Source organism: Babylonia areolata, chromosome 18 (genome assembly GCF_041734735.1).
Source record: "Babylonia areolata isolate BAREFJ2019XMU chromosome 18, ASM4173473v1, whole genome shotgun sequence".
Taxonomy (NCBI): Eukaryota; Metazoa; Mollusca; class Gastropoda; order Neogastropoda; family Buccinidae; genus Babylonia; species Babylonia areolata.
Window position 1 is genome coordinate 3576219 of NC_134893.1, and position 17037 is coordinate 3593255.

Here is a 17037-nt window from a genome sequence, read left to right on the forward strand (position 1 = left end):
TTAGCCAAGCAGAGTGCGCTATTCTGGGTCACTCCACAACTGAATGGTATGATTGGCCAGCCTGTCAAGTGTGGCCTGTCTCGCACACATGCTGACAAAGTCACTGACTGGTCACCTGCTTGTGTGGCAGCCTGTTAGCAAATGGTGTCTCAAAATGTTGCAGAGTGAACAAGGTATCGACAGCAACGTTTTAGTGTTGCCGAAGTACTTGAAATGCTACAAAATGAAGGGTCAGACATCAAATAGGTGGATGACGACGGAGAGGAAAGTGAATTAAGTGCAGAAAGCGAGCATGGGTATGGTGACTCAGGGTGGAAAACTGGCATTATTTTCTATATAATGACAAAACTGTAAAAATAAGATGAGAAATTTAATTTGTTAATATGTAATAGACCAACACGTAATAAACCAGTTCTGAAAGTTTCATTTTCTTACTCTGTATTGTGTATTTTTTGTAATTTTTTTCCAAACCCTTACAAATGGACCATCTGTGGGGAAAAGCAAGGGAGAAAACTTGCCGTCCCGAGTGAGTTAATAATATAATTTACCTTTAATAATATCAAAGAAACAACTATGGCAGATGTTTAGACTGAGATCATGAGAAGAAATTGTATATTAAAAATTCAAATTATACAAATTATTCTTGAACACAGATTTTGTAATATGAGTGCAATGTCCTAATATATGCTTATCTTGGGGCGTTTTATTCTTCCCTCTTCACACCGAATAAGCTCACCAAAATCTTCAGCTCTTCCTTCACACAGCTTCTACTGTGCACTCTATGAACACAAACTTAGCCAATGATTAAACTCACCAGTGTCCTTCTCTTTAGAATCCAACACTTTCCTGTTGATCTCTATCTCCAATTTTTTACTGGTCAGCTGAAGAAGGAAGAGCTTCTGCATTGTACACTTTGTGGTCAACAGTCGATTGAAGTACATGTTGCTCTCCCTGGGCAAAGAAAGGAAAAAATGAAGAGCTAACATGAGCAACTACTGAAGCAGACATACAAATTGAAGAGACTGGTTGTGGCACAGTATGTGCTTCAGAAACTCACAATCAGTGCAAAATCATTGTCTTGATTGTTTAGAATACAAATCTTTTGAAAAAAGAATTCTGGCAACCACTTGTTGAAATTTGTCCTTCGTCAGTTTTTCAATTTTTCCACACAATGACAACAAAGTACAAGTTCAATACAATTATACCGCATATGAAGACTGACACTTTGGATCGTTCTGAAATGACAAATATATATATTATCTATACCAAGCCAACAGTTTTTTCCTTCTGCAGGCAAATTTCAAAATAACATCCAACCTACTTTTATCCTATTGTAACTTTTTCCACAGCATAACTTTGATCAAACTGGACCACTCAACTAATATTCCTAATAAATAAGGTCAATACTATTGCCAAGATTGTATAAGTACCTGGTACTGTAAAGGTTTTGTTGGGTTTTTTTTAACAATTTAGAATATTGCAAATTTATTTTACCTTTATACAACAGCAGATAATTCTAATGTACAGCAACATCATATTACAAGAATAAATGCACAATGACACAAAAAACACACACACAATTACACATACAAGAGTAAGTCAAACCCTCACCCTTTTTTCTTCTTGTTCTGCCCTTGATTTTTGAAGAAGACAACAAAGTCTTGTGCAGTATTCAGCAATGTGCGCAAGTCTTGTTTGGCCAGGTCACCCAGTTCTAGGGGGCACAATCGCAGAGAAAAACGCCACAGACCTGCACAATATAATGTCAATAGTAAATTTTACCATTCAAAATTATTTTCTGTTTCATAAAACAGAACAAACACAATGCTCTTCAACTAATATTTCTTAGAAAACTATAACCATTCATGGCAATCTAACTTGTGATTGAGTGTTGTTTTGTTATTTGTTTTGTTTTGTTTTTTGTTGTTGTTTGTTTGTGTGTGTGTGTGAGAGAGAGAGAGAGAGAGAGAGAGAGATACTAATTCAACTTAAACTTGTTTTAACAAAAATTCTTAAAATTCACTCCTCTGCCATAAGCAATTTGCGAAAAGTTTTTCTTCCCCCCAGTTGTTCCATCACAGCAGAAAATATCCTAAAATTTAAAACAGGTCTTTTTGTCTTTTGCTAAATTATATATATGCATCTTCCATCTGCTATCACCAATATCCAAAGACTATAGTTTTCAAAGAGTAGCCTACATAGTATCTATTCATGTGAATTTATCTAATCACAAGGCTGCAAGCTAAGCTTAAATTCATGCTTTTTGTAAACAGAAATATGTGAAATAATTAAGAATAAAAGAAATGTTAGTGTGTTCCTTAACCGCAAATACAAGACTAAGTTAAAAAATATATATTATTTCATCCTCTTGACCATAGAGCCCTCGTTTCAGGTCAAAATACACTGATTTCAAGGACACTGAATATGGGCTTTGTCCTTTTTTCTTTTCTTTTTTTATTATTACTTAAGCTAAATGAAGTGCTGCTGCCCTTGATGAAAGAAGCAATGACAAAGAAAAGGTGAATAAGTAACATGGCTTGTTATTCTCTCACCAAGTAACAATCGCCAAGGAGTTAAAAAAAAAAAAAAAATCAAAATTGAACTTCTTGAAAGATTACTTTTGGGTGAAGTTCCGACATAAAATGTGACTCACCTTGTTCCAGTTTGTTATCCTTCAGCAACTGCTCAGACACAATAGTCTGTTCTTCAACTGTCAATGCTTTCTTTTTGCCGTCCTTGTCTGAAGTGGTCTGTTTTGAGTCTGTCTGTTCTTTCTTGGCAGCATATGTATTTTCAGTCTTCTTTGCAGCCATGGTTGATTTGGCTGTGGTGGAAGACTGCTCTGGGTTCTTTGCTTCTAGAGATTTTCTGTCACCACTTTTTGCTGTGCCAGAATCTACTGGTTTCATCTGCTTCATGGAGCTCGCTTCTGTTGATTTTTTCTCTCCTGACTTTGACATACTTCTGTCATCATTTCGTTCATATCGTGAGCTTCTGTCTCTGCTTCGACCTCGTGACCGGGAACGAGAACGGGAATGGGATCGTCGCCGCTCCCGTGATTGGCCATGCAAACTGTCTCGTGGCTTAACACAAAACTTTTTGTATCTTGAGCTGTAACGGTCATCACTATGTGACCTGTCATCTCTTCTGTCCGACCTGCTGCTAGATTTCTCATCACGCCTGCTGCCTGCTTTTGTTTGTGACCTATCGGTGCTTGTTGCACCAGGTCTGTCTTTCACTCGATTACCAGATTTCTCCTCAGCTTCAGCTTTCTGGACTGGCGTTTTGGTCTGGGACTTATCACTGCCTGTTGCAGCCTGCTTGTCTTTCACTTGGTTCCCAGACTTCTCTGTGTCCACTTTCTGGACTTTTCCTGGTCCAGCTGCAACCTTCCCACCTGTTTTATCAGATCTAACTTCTGCATCTGTTTCATCATCCTTTTCAGCTCCCTCTTCATCTTTCTTCAGTTCATCCAGCTTCTTCACTTTGACTACAGCATCCTGAGCAAGTTTCTTATCTTTCAAAGGATCAGAAACCTTATCGTCTTTCATGCTGTCAGCTGATGGTTGTCTACTCTTATCCTGGTCGTCCGTTTTTTCATCATCTGTTGATTTTACCATGGCTTTGGCTGGCTCATTAGCAGATCTGTTCCCCTCAGATGGTTTATTCTTTACTTGAACATCTGTCTTCCCACTGGCTGTTCCCTTTCCTGTGGTGACATTGGACTGAGCTGGACTTTTTCCTTGAACTGCTGTCTTTACATTTGTTGTTTTTGCCTGTGAGGCAGTGGGCCGTGGCGGGTTTGCAGGGCTGCCCGTGGGTTTCACAGCCGTGGAAACACTGCGTTTTGCAGCTTGTGAAGTCTGCCCTGAGGGTGGCAATTTTGGTGGACCTTGGCTTGGTTTGGGCATGCTCTTTGAAGAAGATGGAGTTGCTGTCTTGGCCTGTGTGCTGGGGGATTGTCTGGATTGATTTGGGGTAGTCTGACTGGATGATTTTGTCAGACCTGCTCCTTGTGGAACTGATGGTTTGGTCTGATTTGGCACAGAAGAATTTGACGGTTTGGCCTGACTTGGGACAGTTGAACCAGATGTCTTGGGTTGAGCCTGAGTATTTGAACTGGATGGCTTGGACTGATTTGGAGTGGATGAACCAGGTGTCTTTGACTGAGCTGATTTGGACTGAGCTGAGGTGGGTGTATTGACTGGTCTGGTTTGACCGGCAGCTGATGAACTGGGTGTTTTGGCCTGACTTGGGGCAGATGCACCAGGTTGTTTAGTCTGACTCGGGGTAGATGTATTGGGTGGTTTGGACTGATTTGGGGTAGATGTACTGGAAGGTCTAGTTTGACTTGGGGTAGATGTATTGGGTGGTTTGGATTGATTTGGGGTAGATGTATTGGGTGGTTTGGACTGATTTGGGGTAGCTGTAGTGGGTGGTTTGGACTGATTTGGGGTAGATGTAGTGAGTGGTTTGGACTGACTTTGAGTAGAAGTATTGGGTGGTTTGGACTGATTTGGGGTTGATGTATTGGGTGGTTTGGACTGACCTGGGGTGGATGTACTGGATGGTTTGGACTGACTTGGGGTAGATGTATTAGCTGGTTTGGACTGACTTGGGGTAGATGTACTGGGTGGTTTGGGCTGACTTGGGGTAGATGTACTGGGTGGTTTGGGCTGACTTGGGGTAGATGTACTAGGTGGTTTGGACTGACTTGGGGTAGATGTATTGAGTGGTTTGGACTGACTTGGGGTAGATGTACTAGGTGGTTTGGACTGACTTGGGGTTGATGAATTGGGTGGTTTGGACTGACTTGGGGTAGATGTATTAGCTGATTTGGGCTGACTTGGGGTTGATGTACTGGGTGGTTTGGACTGAACTGGGGTAGATGCATTGAGTGGTTTGGACTGACTTGCGGTAGATGTAGTGGGTGCTTTGGACTGACCTGGGGTGGGTGTATTGGGTGCTTTGGTCTGACCTGGGGTAGATGTACTGGGTGGTTTAGTCTGACTTGGGGTGGATGTATTGGTTGGTTTGGTCTGACATGGGGTAGATGTATTGGTCGGTTTGGTCTGACCTGGGGTAGATGTATTGGGTGGTTTGGTCTGACCTGGGGTAGATGTACTGGGTGGTTTGGTCTGACCTGGGGTAGATGTATTGGGTGGTTTGGTCTGACCTGGGGTAGATGTACTGGGTGGCTTAGTCTGACCTGGGGTAGATGTATTGGGCAATTTAGACTGATCTGGTTTGGTGGCAATGGCTGTTTTGGCTTGATTTGGGGTAGATGGATTTGATGATTTGGGTTGACCTGGGGTAGACGAATTTGAGAGCTTGGATTGAGCAGCTGCTTTGCTTTGTGGACCTTTAACTGGACCAGAGGGCCCAGGAGTCTTTGGAGTATCACCTTTCTCAGATGCTGGAACTGATGGTTTTGTGTTTGGTGTTGATCTACTCTGAGCTGGACTTTTAACAGGTGCAGACTTCACTACCTGAGCACCTGACTGTGAAGGTTTAGCTGGTGTTTTCCCGCTCGCTTCCTTGTTTGCACTGGTGTTCTGTGGCGACTGGGTCGATCTGGCACCCCCCTGCTGGATTTTGCTTGCTCCTGACTGACTGGACTGTCCTGCTCTGGCTGGTGGCTTGGCTGCACCTGCCGATTCAGGCTTCTTTCCCAAGTCTGAGACTGGTTTCCCTGATGAAGAAGGCTGTTGACTTGGTGGTGTCACTTCCTTCTTCTGAGCACTCGGTTGGTTTGTTTGTGCATTCTGCTTGGCTGGGTCTTGAGAAGGTGTTCCTCCCTTTTCCTCTGACTTGGGTGCTTCCACTGCAGATTTAGCATCTCCACCAGCTAGACTTGGTTTAGAGGACTCCTGCTCTGCTTCCGTATGTTCCTCATCTGCATCATCTAAAACCATCCAGTCTTCTGGAAAGTCCACATCTCCCAAATCCATGCCATCTTCGCCTCCAGCAAAACCTGCATCTCCTTCTGGTGCATCCATTCTGTTCTCTTGCCCCTGAAAATAAATCAGGACAGATTTTTGGAGGCATGTAATCTTAATATCTTTCCATAGCTTTCTCTTTTTTTCTCTCTCTCTCTATTTCATTCAACTTCTAAGTTGTTCCCACCCCTCCCCCACCAATACTGGGTATAGTAATGATATTGAGGATTCCACCAATGAAACTTATTTTCTTGTCTGAACACAAAGAAAAAGAATCTGAAAATGAAACTTTTTCAACACAATTTGTTTTCTTTCTGATAAGCCTAATCAGGCTAATGTTACAATATCACTGTGTAACTTGTTGACAGCAGGGTTTTTATGCAAAAGTCATGACAATCAATAACAACTTTTTTGTAACACTTCTGTATCCATTAGTGACCATCAGTCTGCTCTGACCAATGTTATTCACAGGGTTTTTAATGCAAAAGACATGACAATCAATAACAACTTTTTTGTAACACTTCTGCATCCATCAGTGACCACCAGTCTGCTCTGACCAATGTTGTTCACTTGTTACATCATGCATGCTGTATTTATATTTGTGTTTCTAAATCCTACTGAAAACTTGACATGGAAAAGATGGTTACAGGATCTTTAGAATTAGAAGTTTAAAAAGCATATCTGATCTTCTGCAAGTGTAAACACACAAGAAGGCAATTAAACTAAGATGTAGCAGGTCTACACTAATGTTAACTTAGCATATCGCAAAAAAAAGTACACATCTGGTATCAAACCCACAGATCTGACCCAAAACTTTTAAGATTTAATGTCCAGGGGTGGAGATCATGATATATGTGCAAACCTGTACCTAGTGTATGCTGAATGTTTTGCAAAAATAGCGAGTGATCATGATAATTGTACATCATCATCAAAGCTGATATATTTTATATTTTTTTACATCAACTAACCCTCAGCAATAACTCCCTCAATAGGCACCACATGTTATTTGTTTCTCTTAAAATCATAAGTTTATGTTAAACATGAAGATACTGACAAAGTTCACTCCAATGAACTTATCCATGTATCTGTGCTTGAACTGTTGCAGTTAGCCAAGTTGTATACATCAAACATTTTACACAAGTCAAGTGACTCAGCCAACAAAGTGAGGTTACCATCCAGTTAATATGTAGCCAGGTGACCGCATACCAGGGCCACTCAACATTTTGCTAAATATAATTTCCATTTTCTCTTTAGCAACGAATTAATGAAACTAAATAAATCTATATTGACGGATTCAGTGATTGACTTGTCTTTCACTGAAACTAGACAAAAATAACATGTTGATTGTTGTTTGTTTTTGCATCAACTGTGGCACAGCATGTTGTGTGTGTGTGTGTGTGTGTGTGTGTGTGTGTCATCATTAATACTGGTGTTAAGTGCTGCCACTGTTCTCTTTAGGTTTTTTGTTTGCTTGGTTGTTTTGGGGTTTTTTGTTTTTTGTTTGTTTGTTTGTTTTTGGGGGGGTGTCTTTTTTTGGGCGGGGGTGGGGTTGTTTTGGGGGTTTTTTGTTGTTGTTGTTTTGTTTTTGTTTGTTTGTTTTATTTTTTTGGTTTGCTTGTTTTTGTTTTTTGGTTTTTTGTTTACGTGTGTACCATGCACTGAACGAAGTTGAAACACAAACCCCTTGAAAATGAAATTGGCTACCAAATTGAGTTGGTTTTTTTATTATAAAAAAAAAAGAGGGTCGGGTGGGGGTGGAAAGGTAGTGAATGTGCAGAAACAACATGAAATGAACATGCCCATCACTGGGAATGAGCATGGCAAAGGAGAAAGGCGGAATTTCCTGAAGCTTCGTCACTGAGCGTGGCAACACTTCAGTTTTCTGCGCTATGGCTTGTGACATGTGCCCGAGTGGACTGAGCCAGTGAGAAAGTAACACTACGTTCACACACACCTACCTTTGGCGTCGCAATGTTACTTGAGAGCCAACACACGGTACAACGTTAGCTGATGGGGTTTAAAATCGAAAAAAGTACGACAAAATAATCCCATGAAGTGATGAACGTAATTGTTCAAAATGTGGACATCAATCAATGCAAGTTACGGTTACTAACTAAGGTTGCTCCAAAGCAACACGAAAAACGCTTCTTTATTTATAATTCTTGAAAATGAAGTGGGGAAAAACTGTCTATTCGGCTTTTTTTTTTCGATTACACAAATGAAAATTGTCAATGAAAACATGTCATTCATATGATGCCTTCACAGCCGCCATTATGATTTCATCCCACGGATCACTCGGAATAAGAAAGCAAACTGATAAGTGAAACCACTCTTCATTCCGGTCTCTGTGTTCCATTATTTTCCAACCGATTGTTATACAAACAACAAATGTAAACTGATGATAGTTTGCTTACTGTATGATCTGATAATCTTCTCGCTTGGAAAATCTGCTTCACATTGCAGTAATACTGCTGTAGGTTTGCGGTGCATTAAGGGAAATAACTACAAGTTACACCAAGTTAACTTTCCTTACGTGGAGAAAATCACAGACAAGCTTTTTAAGTCTCTCTCTGTCCCTCTCATGTTCTTTAAAGTCCGTAGTCCCTCCCCATCCCCTTCCTTCCCCTCGTCCCACCCCCCCCCAACCCCCCTCCCCTACCCCCCCACCCAAAAAAAAAAAAAAAAAAAAAAAAAACACACACACACACACACACATACACTCTCGCACACGCACAGATACACAAACCCATACACAAACTTCAGAAAACATACTTTCACCATCCCACCCACACAAACACGTAAAACACCCCCAAAATTTGAACTGAACGGCAGACCGAGAAAGAAAGACATTGAGAGAAAACGAGACAGAGAGGAGAAGTTAAAAATCAGAGTAAAAGCATATGAATAGTTAACATGGAGACAAATAAAACGTGCTGAAACAAAAAGCATCAGTGCACTAATTTTTTCTTCCTTTTTTTTTCCCCAACAATTACAGCACACACACTCCATGAAAAAGTTAAAACTTGCTTTTAAAAAATTCAAAAGTTAACCAACGTCGGTATTTGTCTGTAGAAACTTGTGAGAAAGAGAATGTGAGAGAGACAGAGAAACCGTGAGGGACAGAGACAGGGAGGAAAGGAAACACCGAGAAGAAGGGGGGTGAGCTGCCCATTGAAATGAGCACATATAATACCATGAAAAGAAAAGGTTTAAATTATCTTTAAAATTTGTAATAAGGATAACATAAATCAGTATTTCCAAATAAGTTACCACACACACACACACACACACACACACACACACACACACACACACACACACACACACACACACAATTACCTGACGCTGGCATGCCCAAAAGCTAACCAATGCCGGCACAAGAGGTATATTCTTTTCTGCACCAACTGAAATACGTGTTTTAAAAAATTACAAAGTGTGGATAGTCACGATGCATATAAATTATGATTAGCTTGCTATTGGTGCTCCAGTTCATGATTCAACAGTTTTAAAACATGCAATGAAATTCCGACCCTCTGAAGAACAGATGAAACTTGCACAAGCAAAGTCCACGTTATATCCCGGCGTCGTCAGATGTACAACTGACAGTTCAGTACCAGTATCAGTAGCTCAAGGAGGCGTCAATCCATATACCGTCTACACCACATGTGCCAAGCAGATGCCTGACCAGTAGCGTAACCCAACGTGCTTAGTCAGGCCTTGAGAAAAAAAAATAAAATAAGAATAGATGATAAAATAAAAATAAAAATAAATAAAATAAAATAAAAATTAAGAATAATAATAATAATAAAAGACAATAATGATGATAAATAAGCAAATAAATGTAACACACACACACACACACACACAGCCACCGATTTGCAAGAGGGGTGAGAAAAGAAATCTAATGTCATAAACATGTCAAGTGTGTTGCTCAGTCTATTGTATTTGGACAAGCCCACAGAGACTGTTCCGTTTTGAAGAAATTTGCACAATGTTGGTTTGGAAATGATGCCAATATTCGTTTGATTTGCAAAGCATCGTGCTCTGCCTTTCATGCTAGACTTACGGCCGCTCCCTCTCTCTACCTTTATTTCATTGAGGCGATGGATGGTGTGATGGCTTTGTACCTGTTCTTTTTGGTATTCTTTGACTTTTCTGAGTATTTTCCTAGATGTAGGCCGCTCGCTGTTGTTGCGGTACCAGCAAGTCTGTTAGCTCGCTCATTTCTGGCTTACACCTGCATGTCTTACTTACTTGTACTTACTTGTACTTGTACTTGTATATTGCGGTGTTGAAGGCCTAACCGGCCTGTTCACCGATCCAGAAATATCTCTCACTTGTTATGCAGCATGCGTGGCATATTAATGGTGACAGGCTGGGTCGTACAGTGTAGGCAGGCTCTTCCAATGCGTGTCCAGTCTATTTTTAAAGGCGTTTACTGATGGGGCAGTCACCACACTATCAGGGAGGCCATTCCATACAGTGACGACTCTCTGGGAAAAATACCCAGCACGCAAGCTCAGCCTGCAATGACCCTTGGCCAGCTTGAGGGTGTTTCCCCGGGTGTCCCTGCCTTGAAAGAGGTGCAGCACGGGTCGATCTGTGTCGTATATTCCGTGTACGTACTTGTACACATCTATCATGTCACCTCTTGTTCGGCGATGTTCCAGGCTAGGCAGTCTCAGACTAGCGAGACGCTCTGGGTAGGACAGCTGCTTCAGGGAGCCTATCAGGCGGGTTGCTCGCCTCTGTACATCCTCTATGTCAGTGCGTAGGGTCTTGTGTCTTGGCTGCCAAACTGAATGACCATATTCAATGACTGGTCTCACCAGGGACTTATAGAGCGAGACAAAGGTTTCTGGCGTGAGATGGTCGAAAGACCTTCTTATGACCCCTAGGACTTTGTTGGCTTTTGCTGTTGCATGTGCCACATGATTTTTGAAGCTTAGGTCTTTGTCCACCAGTACACCCAGGTCTCTCTGTACGTCACTCTCCTCCAGCTAATGTGTGCATTCCACTCCCAGAGGATCCCGTCCTCTCATGCAGTAGTGGGCTGCTTCCTTAGGGTTGCCCAATCTTAGGACGCTGCATTTATCTGGATGGAAACGGAGTTGCCAGTCCATGGACCATTGCTGTAATCGATTTAGGTCCTCTTGAAGCATACCCCTCGACTCACTATCGTCACTGCATGAGAAAATCTTGGTGTCATCTGCAAAGAGCTCGACATGACTGTGGACATGACGTGGCAGGTCATTGATGTAAATGACGAAAAGTAGAGGCCCTAAGACGCTGCCTTGAGGGATGCCGCTCGTCACCTTTGCCTGCTCTGATCTTACGCCGTTAACTATAACACGCTGTGACCTGTCAGAGAGAAAGTCTCTTATCCATTCAAGGACCTTTCCGCTGATGCCATGTGCTTTCACCTTGGCCACTAGTCTGCGATGAGGCACGCTGTCGAAGGCTTTCATGAAGTCCATGTACACTGCGTCCACCCCTCTGCCTGCATCAATCATCTCAGTCCAGATGTCCAAAGTCTCCAGCAGCTGAGTTGTGCATGATCGTCCCTGCGTAAAGCCATGTTGTTGCCTGCTGATCAGTTTATTTTCTTGTAGATGTGCTGTGACCTGTTCACGGACAAATGTCTCCAAAATCTTGCAGAGTATGCAGGTTAGGCTTACTGGCCTATAGTTATTTGGGCTGAGACGACTGCCTTTTTTGAAAATTGGTGTAACGTTTGCAGTTCTCCAAACTAGTATGACCATGTACGTTTTTGAATCTGAAAGTTGCGCATTGCATCATGCCACTCTGGGCGGCTTTCCATTCCACTTTCTATGTTCTGTATGAGGTTCATTGAGTCCGTTAGAATCATGGCATGTTGGTTTCCAGGCATGTAAATAGATGATAGCCACTGGAGAGCATGTGTCACAGATTTAACTTCCATCGTTAGGCTGGAGGTTGTGACTTTGTAGGCAGCATTCTCTTCCCTAATTGTTTTTTTCCGTTTTGTTTTGCAGTGAATCCCCAACCGGATTGGTCTTTGATGACTGAGCCATCTGTGTACATGATTATGTCCTCTTCTTTACTGTTTTCTTCTCTGAATAGCTTCACTTATGCATCAGTTTTGCCCTCTGGCCAGTTCCCGACAATGCCTTCATAGAGTGGGTGATATGGCTGTTTTGAAGTTTTCGGGGATTGTCTCCCATTCTTTTGTTTCTGTCAGGTCTTGCAGTCGGCATACTAGCTGGATTGTGTCTTCTGCTTGCCCCATCCATGATCTTCCTCGTCCGAGACAGCTACCTTTTGGTTTCTTCACTGCATCATGCAGTGGGTTTTGCCGGAGGGTTTTCTAATACTCTGAAGTAGGTCTTAACCTGTTCTAACCTGTTTCTGGCCTACATTGAAGGAAAGTCAAGCAGGTATCGCATGGTTTCCGTAGGCGTGTCTTTTGTTGTTCCAAGGATAAGCCTCATACTAGGCTTCATTTTGAACTCTTTCTAATTTTAGGGGGCTGCTTTGAGATGGTGTTGTTAGCCCAAGTCCGTAGTCGGTCACACTGAGAACGAGTGATTGAAAAAAGTGGCTGCTTTGAGACGGTGTTGTTAGCTCAAGTCCGTAGTCGATCACGCGAGTGATTTGAAAAAGAGAAGAGGTGAACTACAGTTCAGACTTAAAATACTGTCGAGATCAGTTTGAAATCAAACCTTCATTTTCCTCAGTAAAAGAGCACAGTCTGTTCACTCCCTCACAACTATAGGTCATACCTACTTATACCTCTGGCATATTACAAACAGCAGGAGTGAACCCATGCAGATGAAACTGCCCATCGGTTATCACACTCAAAACCTAAATGGGAGATAACAACACAATATTTCACATGAATTACCTAAATTGAAAGAAAGTTTGAAGGCCCTGCTCTCTCCGTCAGTGTTTTTGTTAAATCTCACATTCAAGAAAATACATATCCAGATCACCTTAAATATATCAGTACTTGATAAAAATCAGGCAGGGGCAACATTTGTAATTCCGTGATTACAAGTAGAGATCAGAGGAACTATCAGATCGCTAGATTTTTCTATGTTCACAACAGAACTTAAATATGGCATCACTGATGATGATGCTATTATGATTATGACTGCTTCTACTGCCAATGATAATAATAATAATTTGGAGAAAAAAAAGAAGAAGATAATAACGGAGAAATAGTTGTCAATGACAGATGAATGCAAGTGCTTTCCCGTTGACATGCGGCCTGAGCTGTGAAACTGAGATTCCAGAAAAGGCTGCTGTTTGTTTGGGTTTTATTGTTACAATTATTGTTATTTGGCACCTTGTTCGTTGTTGTTTTGTTCGTGTTTGTTTGTTTGGTTGGTTGTTGTTGTTTTGTTTTGTTTTGTTTTGTTTTGTTTTGTTTTCAGGTTTTTTTGGTGTTTTTTTTTTTTTTTTTTTTTTGGTTTGTTTGTGTGTGTGTGTGTGTGTGTGTGTGTGTGTTTCCTTCTTAATACTGAGGTCCTGCATTCACACCGGCGGGGTCACTGAAACAACCGATTTTCTTGCACCCGAACTCAACACCACATCACACCACAATCGGGGTTGAATATGCCCATGTTCTTCAAGTTCACTGCCTAACTCATCCGCTATTTGTGTTTTCAAGTTCTTTGACTCCCGGTGTCGGCCGGGTTGTTCATTTATTCACACGAAGCGCGTGAATACCCAATTACACCACAACTTGATTAAATATGTCAGTTTTGCACCAAACTCGTCCTCTGTGTTCTCTGTAATGTTTTCTTTCTTTCTTTCTTTTTTCTTTCTTTCTTTCTTTCTTTCTTTCTTTCTTTCTTTCTTTCTTTCTTATTCATTCATTCATTCATTCAGCGACATTCATTTATGTATTTATCTTCATTCATTCATTTTACATTGTTAGATGGAAGAAGAAAGAGACAGGATACCACTGTGATCCAGAACAGAGAAAGAATAAAGACTCAGTGGTTGAACAGCACACAGACGGACGGGCGAATGATATATAGACTCAGACCTCCAGAGAGAGAGACACAGACAGACAGACAGATGGGAGGAGGGGAGAAGAGATGGGTCGACCGTAACAGACACACAAGTCGCGGTCCACAAATTATGACCGAAACGATGAGTGAAATGTGTTTACCGACTTCACCTGATTCATTCACGAGCTGCAGCCAATCTCAGTCAACGTCAGCCAAGGCCGGTCAACGGTCATCAGTCATAAAAAAAATAAACAAACAACAAAAAGCAAAACAAAACTGGTGGTTAAAAGTGTTACTGACGCGAATTATTCCCACTCAGACCGACGGAGCCAGTGTCCACACACCTCTCGCTCGCGTTGTCATCCTCAAGATCACTTCAGCTGAAAATGACAACTTGACCCCATCAGAGGGACCCCAACATAGCGCGAAGCCGGGAAACCGCAAGCCATAACTTCACGGTGACCGTATCGGGTGGCGATCAGACACCAACAATGGATATCGCGTCAGTTTCACAGTTCAGCTTGCAGCCACGAGAGTGTCTTTCTGTGGAATACTTCACCGATCATGGCGTTGTCGCAGACCATCTAGACAAGCTGCAGAATGCGGTCATTGACGACTACGTGTACTACCACGACCTGCAGGCGTCCTATGTGTTCCGAACTTATGAAACCCACGGCAGGGTGTCTGTCTTTTGGGGTTGTCAGCTGACTCCGTTGTGTTCGGGACGGGCCTCCACGACGTTCGTGCCCATGGTGGGTCAGAACGGAGACTTGCCGCTACTCTTCCTTGATTACACCGTCTCCATCTTCCCCCACAACCATTTGGCTGACCCCGGTTTGGCTCAGGTGTGTGCACCTTTTTCTTCTTCTTTTTTTTTCTGCGACAAACACAGGCACGGTCGCATGCACACTGTATGCACCCAACCACCGGCGCTTGCATCAGTCAGCAGTGTAAGCACACGCACACACACACACACACACACGCACGCACGCACGCACACCGTCACACTGGATGCAGAGCTTCTTTTATCAGTTATCTTCAAAGGGTTCACTGAGTTTACTGCGTTAAATTTACTGATCGAGTTGCTGTTCTTTTGGCTGTTGGCTGTGCATTTATCTTCATTTCACCACAACTTTGAGTATTTCATGTGTTCTCTCTCCCCCCCCCCCCCCCCCCCCCCCCCCCCCCCCCGCCCCAACCCCCCGCCCTCCCTCAACCGCCCGCTCCTTTCTTTTTTACTCTCTCTAATAATCCATTTGCTTGAATATGTCAAAGTTTGTTGCTTCTTGCTTTAAAACGGATAATCGATGAATAGAAATATACTATCAAAAATAAAACAAAAAAAGAAGAGAGAGAGTGAGAGAACTGTCGCCTCATTGCCCAATTCACTTCCTTTCGTACCCCCATTCAACTCTGTAATGAAACACGTAGCCTTAATCTCTGATATTGCAGGCAGAAAATTGTGTAGGAAGTGGAGAGGAGGTGAGGTGAGGGGAGGGGAGGGAGTATCACTACCAGCAGTAACAGACATACGTATCGAAAGTCTTCCATTTGTAACATCATGAACCAGTGATTAACTGTGACCAGTAACGTGCTGAACAGCAGAGACGTGTGTGTGTGTGTGTGTGTGTGTGTGTGTGTGTGTGTGTGTGTGTGTGTGTGTGTGTGTGTGTGTGTGTGTGTGTGTGTGTGTGTGATATTGTTCATGATCAGCTTTTCATAAACCGAACTTTGAAGACACCATTATGATTTACAATAATCATCTGTGTGGTTCTTGTGGGTTTTGTCGCAGCTTTTAAAAGTCACTATGAAGAAGCAAGACAAGCAAACAGTACTCGGATTCCTTGCAGCAAAGTCTTTCGGCAACGCCAGTCCGCCACGTGCTGCAGTCAAGACGTCCGGACGGGCAAGAGCAAAGGCGCCTGATAGGGTGGTCGGTAGGAGTTCAGCTACTGCAGCCAGAACCGCTGAGTCTCCCGCCGATGCTCCCTCTGCAAAGAAACACCGGGATCACAGAGAGCAAACAGTGGACGTCAAACAGACCCCAGGTGAGATGACAGAAACTCCCGCCCACCTTGCTGAAAACGGATCTGAGAATAATGGACCTACCTGTGAGAAACGTTTAGACATTACTGAGGCACATGGAGCCAGTGGAGACATCGCATCCTCTGCGGTCTCGGAAATAGGTATACAATTTGACAAAGAAAACGAAAAGGTGAAAGTCACGCCGACAGCAGGCCAAGTCAAAGAACGTGCCCAGCCACAGGTGAAGGTAAATGGACACGCCGCCTGCATCGAAACGATTTCTCCCCAAAATACGAGCACCACTGGCACGAAAACAGCGACCCGGAATGAAGACAACGGCAAGACCTTCGCATTGACACAACCACCACAAGATAATGAGAAAAAGACGACTAATTTCACAGAGACAATGGAGATAGCGAGTTGTGAGTATTCATGTAGTCATTTGTGAGATTTTTCTTTTCTCCAAAACAAACGATAGTTGTAGATCAAGATATATATATATATATATATATATATATCTTGATACTTGGAAAGGTTGCAACTTATAATTATTTAATTGAAAGAACATCCGAGCTTGAGTTTCCCACCTCTCGACGGTGTTCAAATCGACCCATTTTACTGAAGTGCTGTCGGTATATTGCATTTTTTCTGTACTTCTGTTGCCATGTTGCTGTTCAGTTCATCCTGCTATTACAACTACCACTATAGCCTACTACACACTGCGTACCGGCAACTTCGGTACTACCTTTTTCAATTCAGTATTCATTTGGATCCGAGGTGTACCTATATATAGCCTGCCTACATATACATACCTACCTACCTACTCGAGATACGCCTGATAGGGGAAGAGCTGAGGAAAAAGCAGGCACAATGGTTACAGAGAACATTGGACTTTCAAAATGAGGGGCCTGGGTCAGTTCGCTTTTCACCCAGTCTGTCACCGAGTTTTGTATTGAACTGAATCGGCATCGCGTGGTGTTCATAACTTCATTTGGTCATCCTGTTGGTTCAGTACTTGCAAACGGCTAACATTGCCTGATTCACAGATCGAATTTGTTGACAGCCCTGCAGCCCCT

The 17037-nt window shown here is 42.6% G+C and overlaps 1 protein-coding gene across 1 annotated transcript in view; it reads right to left on the bottom strand.

Annotated features, from left to right (window-relative positions):
• LOC143292370 (uncharacterized) overlaps positions 1-8417 on the bottom strand; it is a 40070-nt gene extending 31653 nt beyond the window's left edge. Inside the window, exons 1-4 of the mRNA XM_076602580.1 lie at positions 8354-8417; positions 2654-6014; positions 1612-1750; positions 815-951 (exon numbers count right to left, since the gene is read on the bottom strand). Coding sequence (XP_076458695.1) covers positions 815-951; positions 1612-1750; positions 2654-5999 — 3622 coding nt within the window. The 5' untranslated portion in view covers positions 6000-6014; positions 8354-8417. The remainder of the gene's footprint in view (positions 1-814; positions 952-1611; positions 1751-2653; positions 6015-8353) is intronic.
• Positions 8418-17037: the final 8620 nt, after the last annotated feature.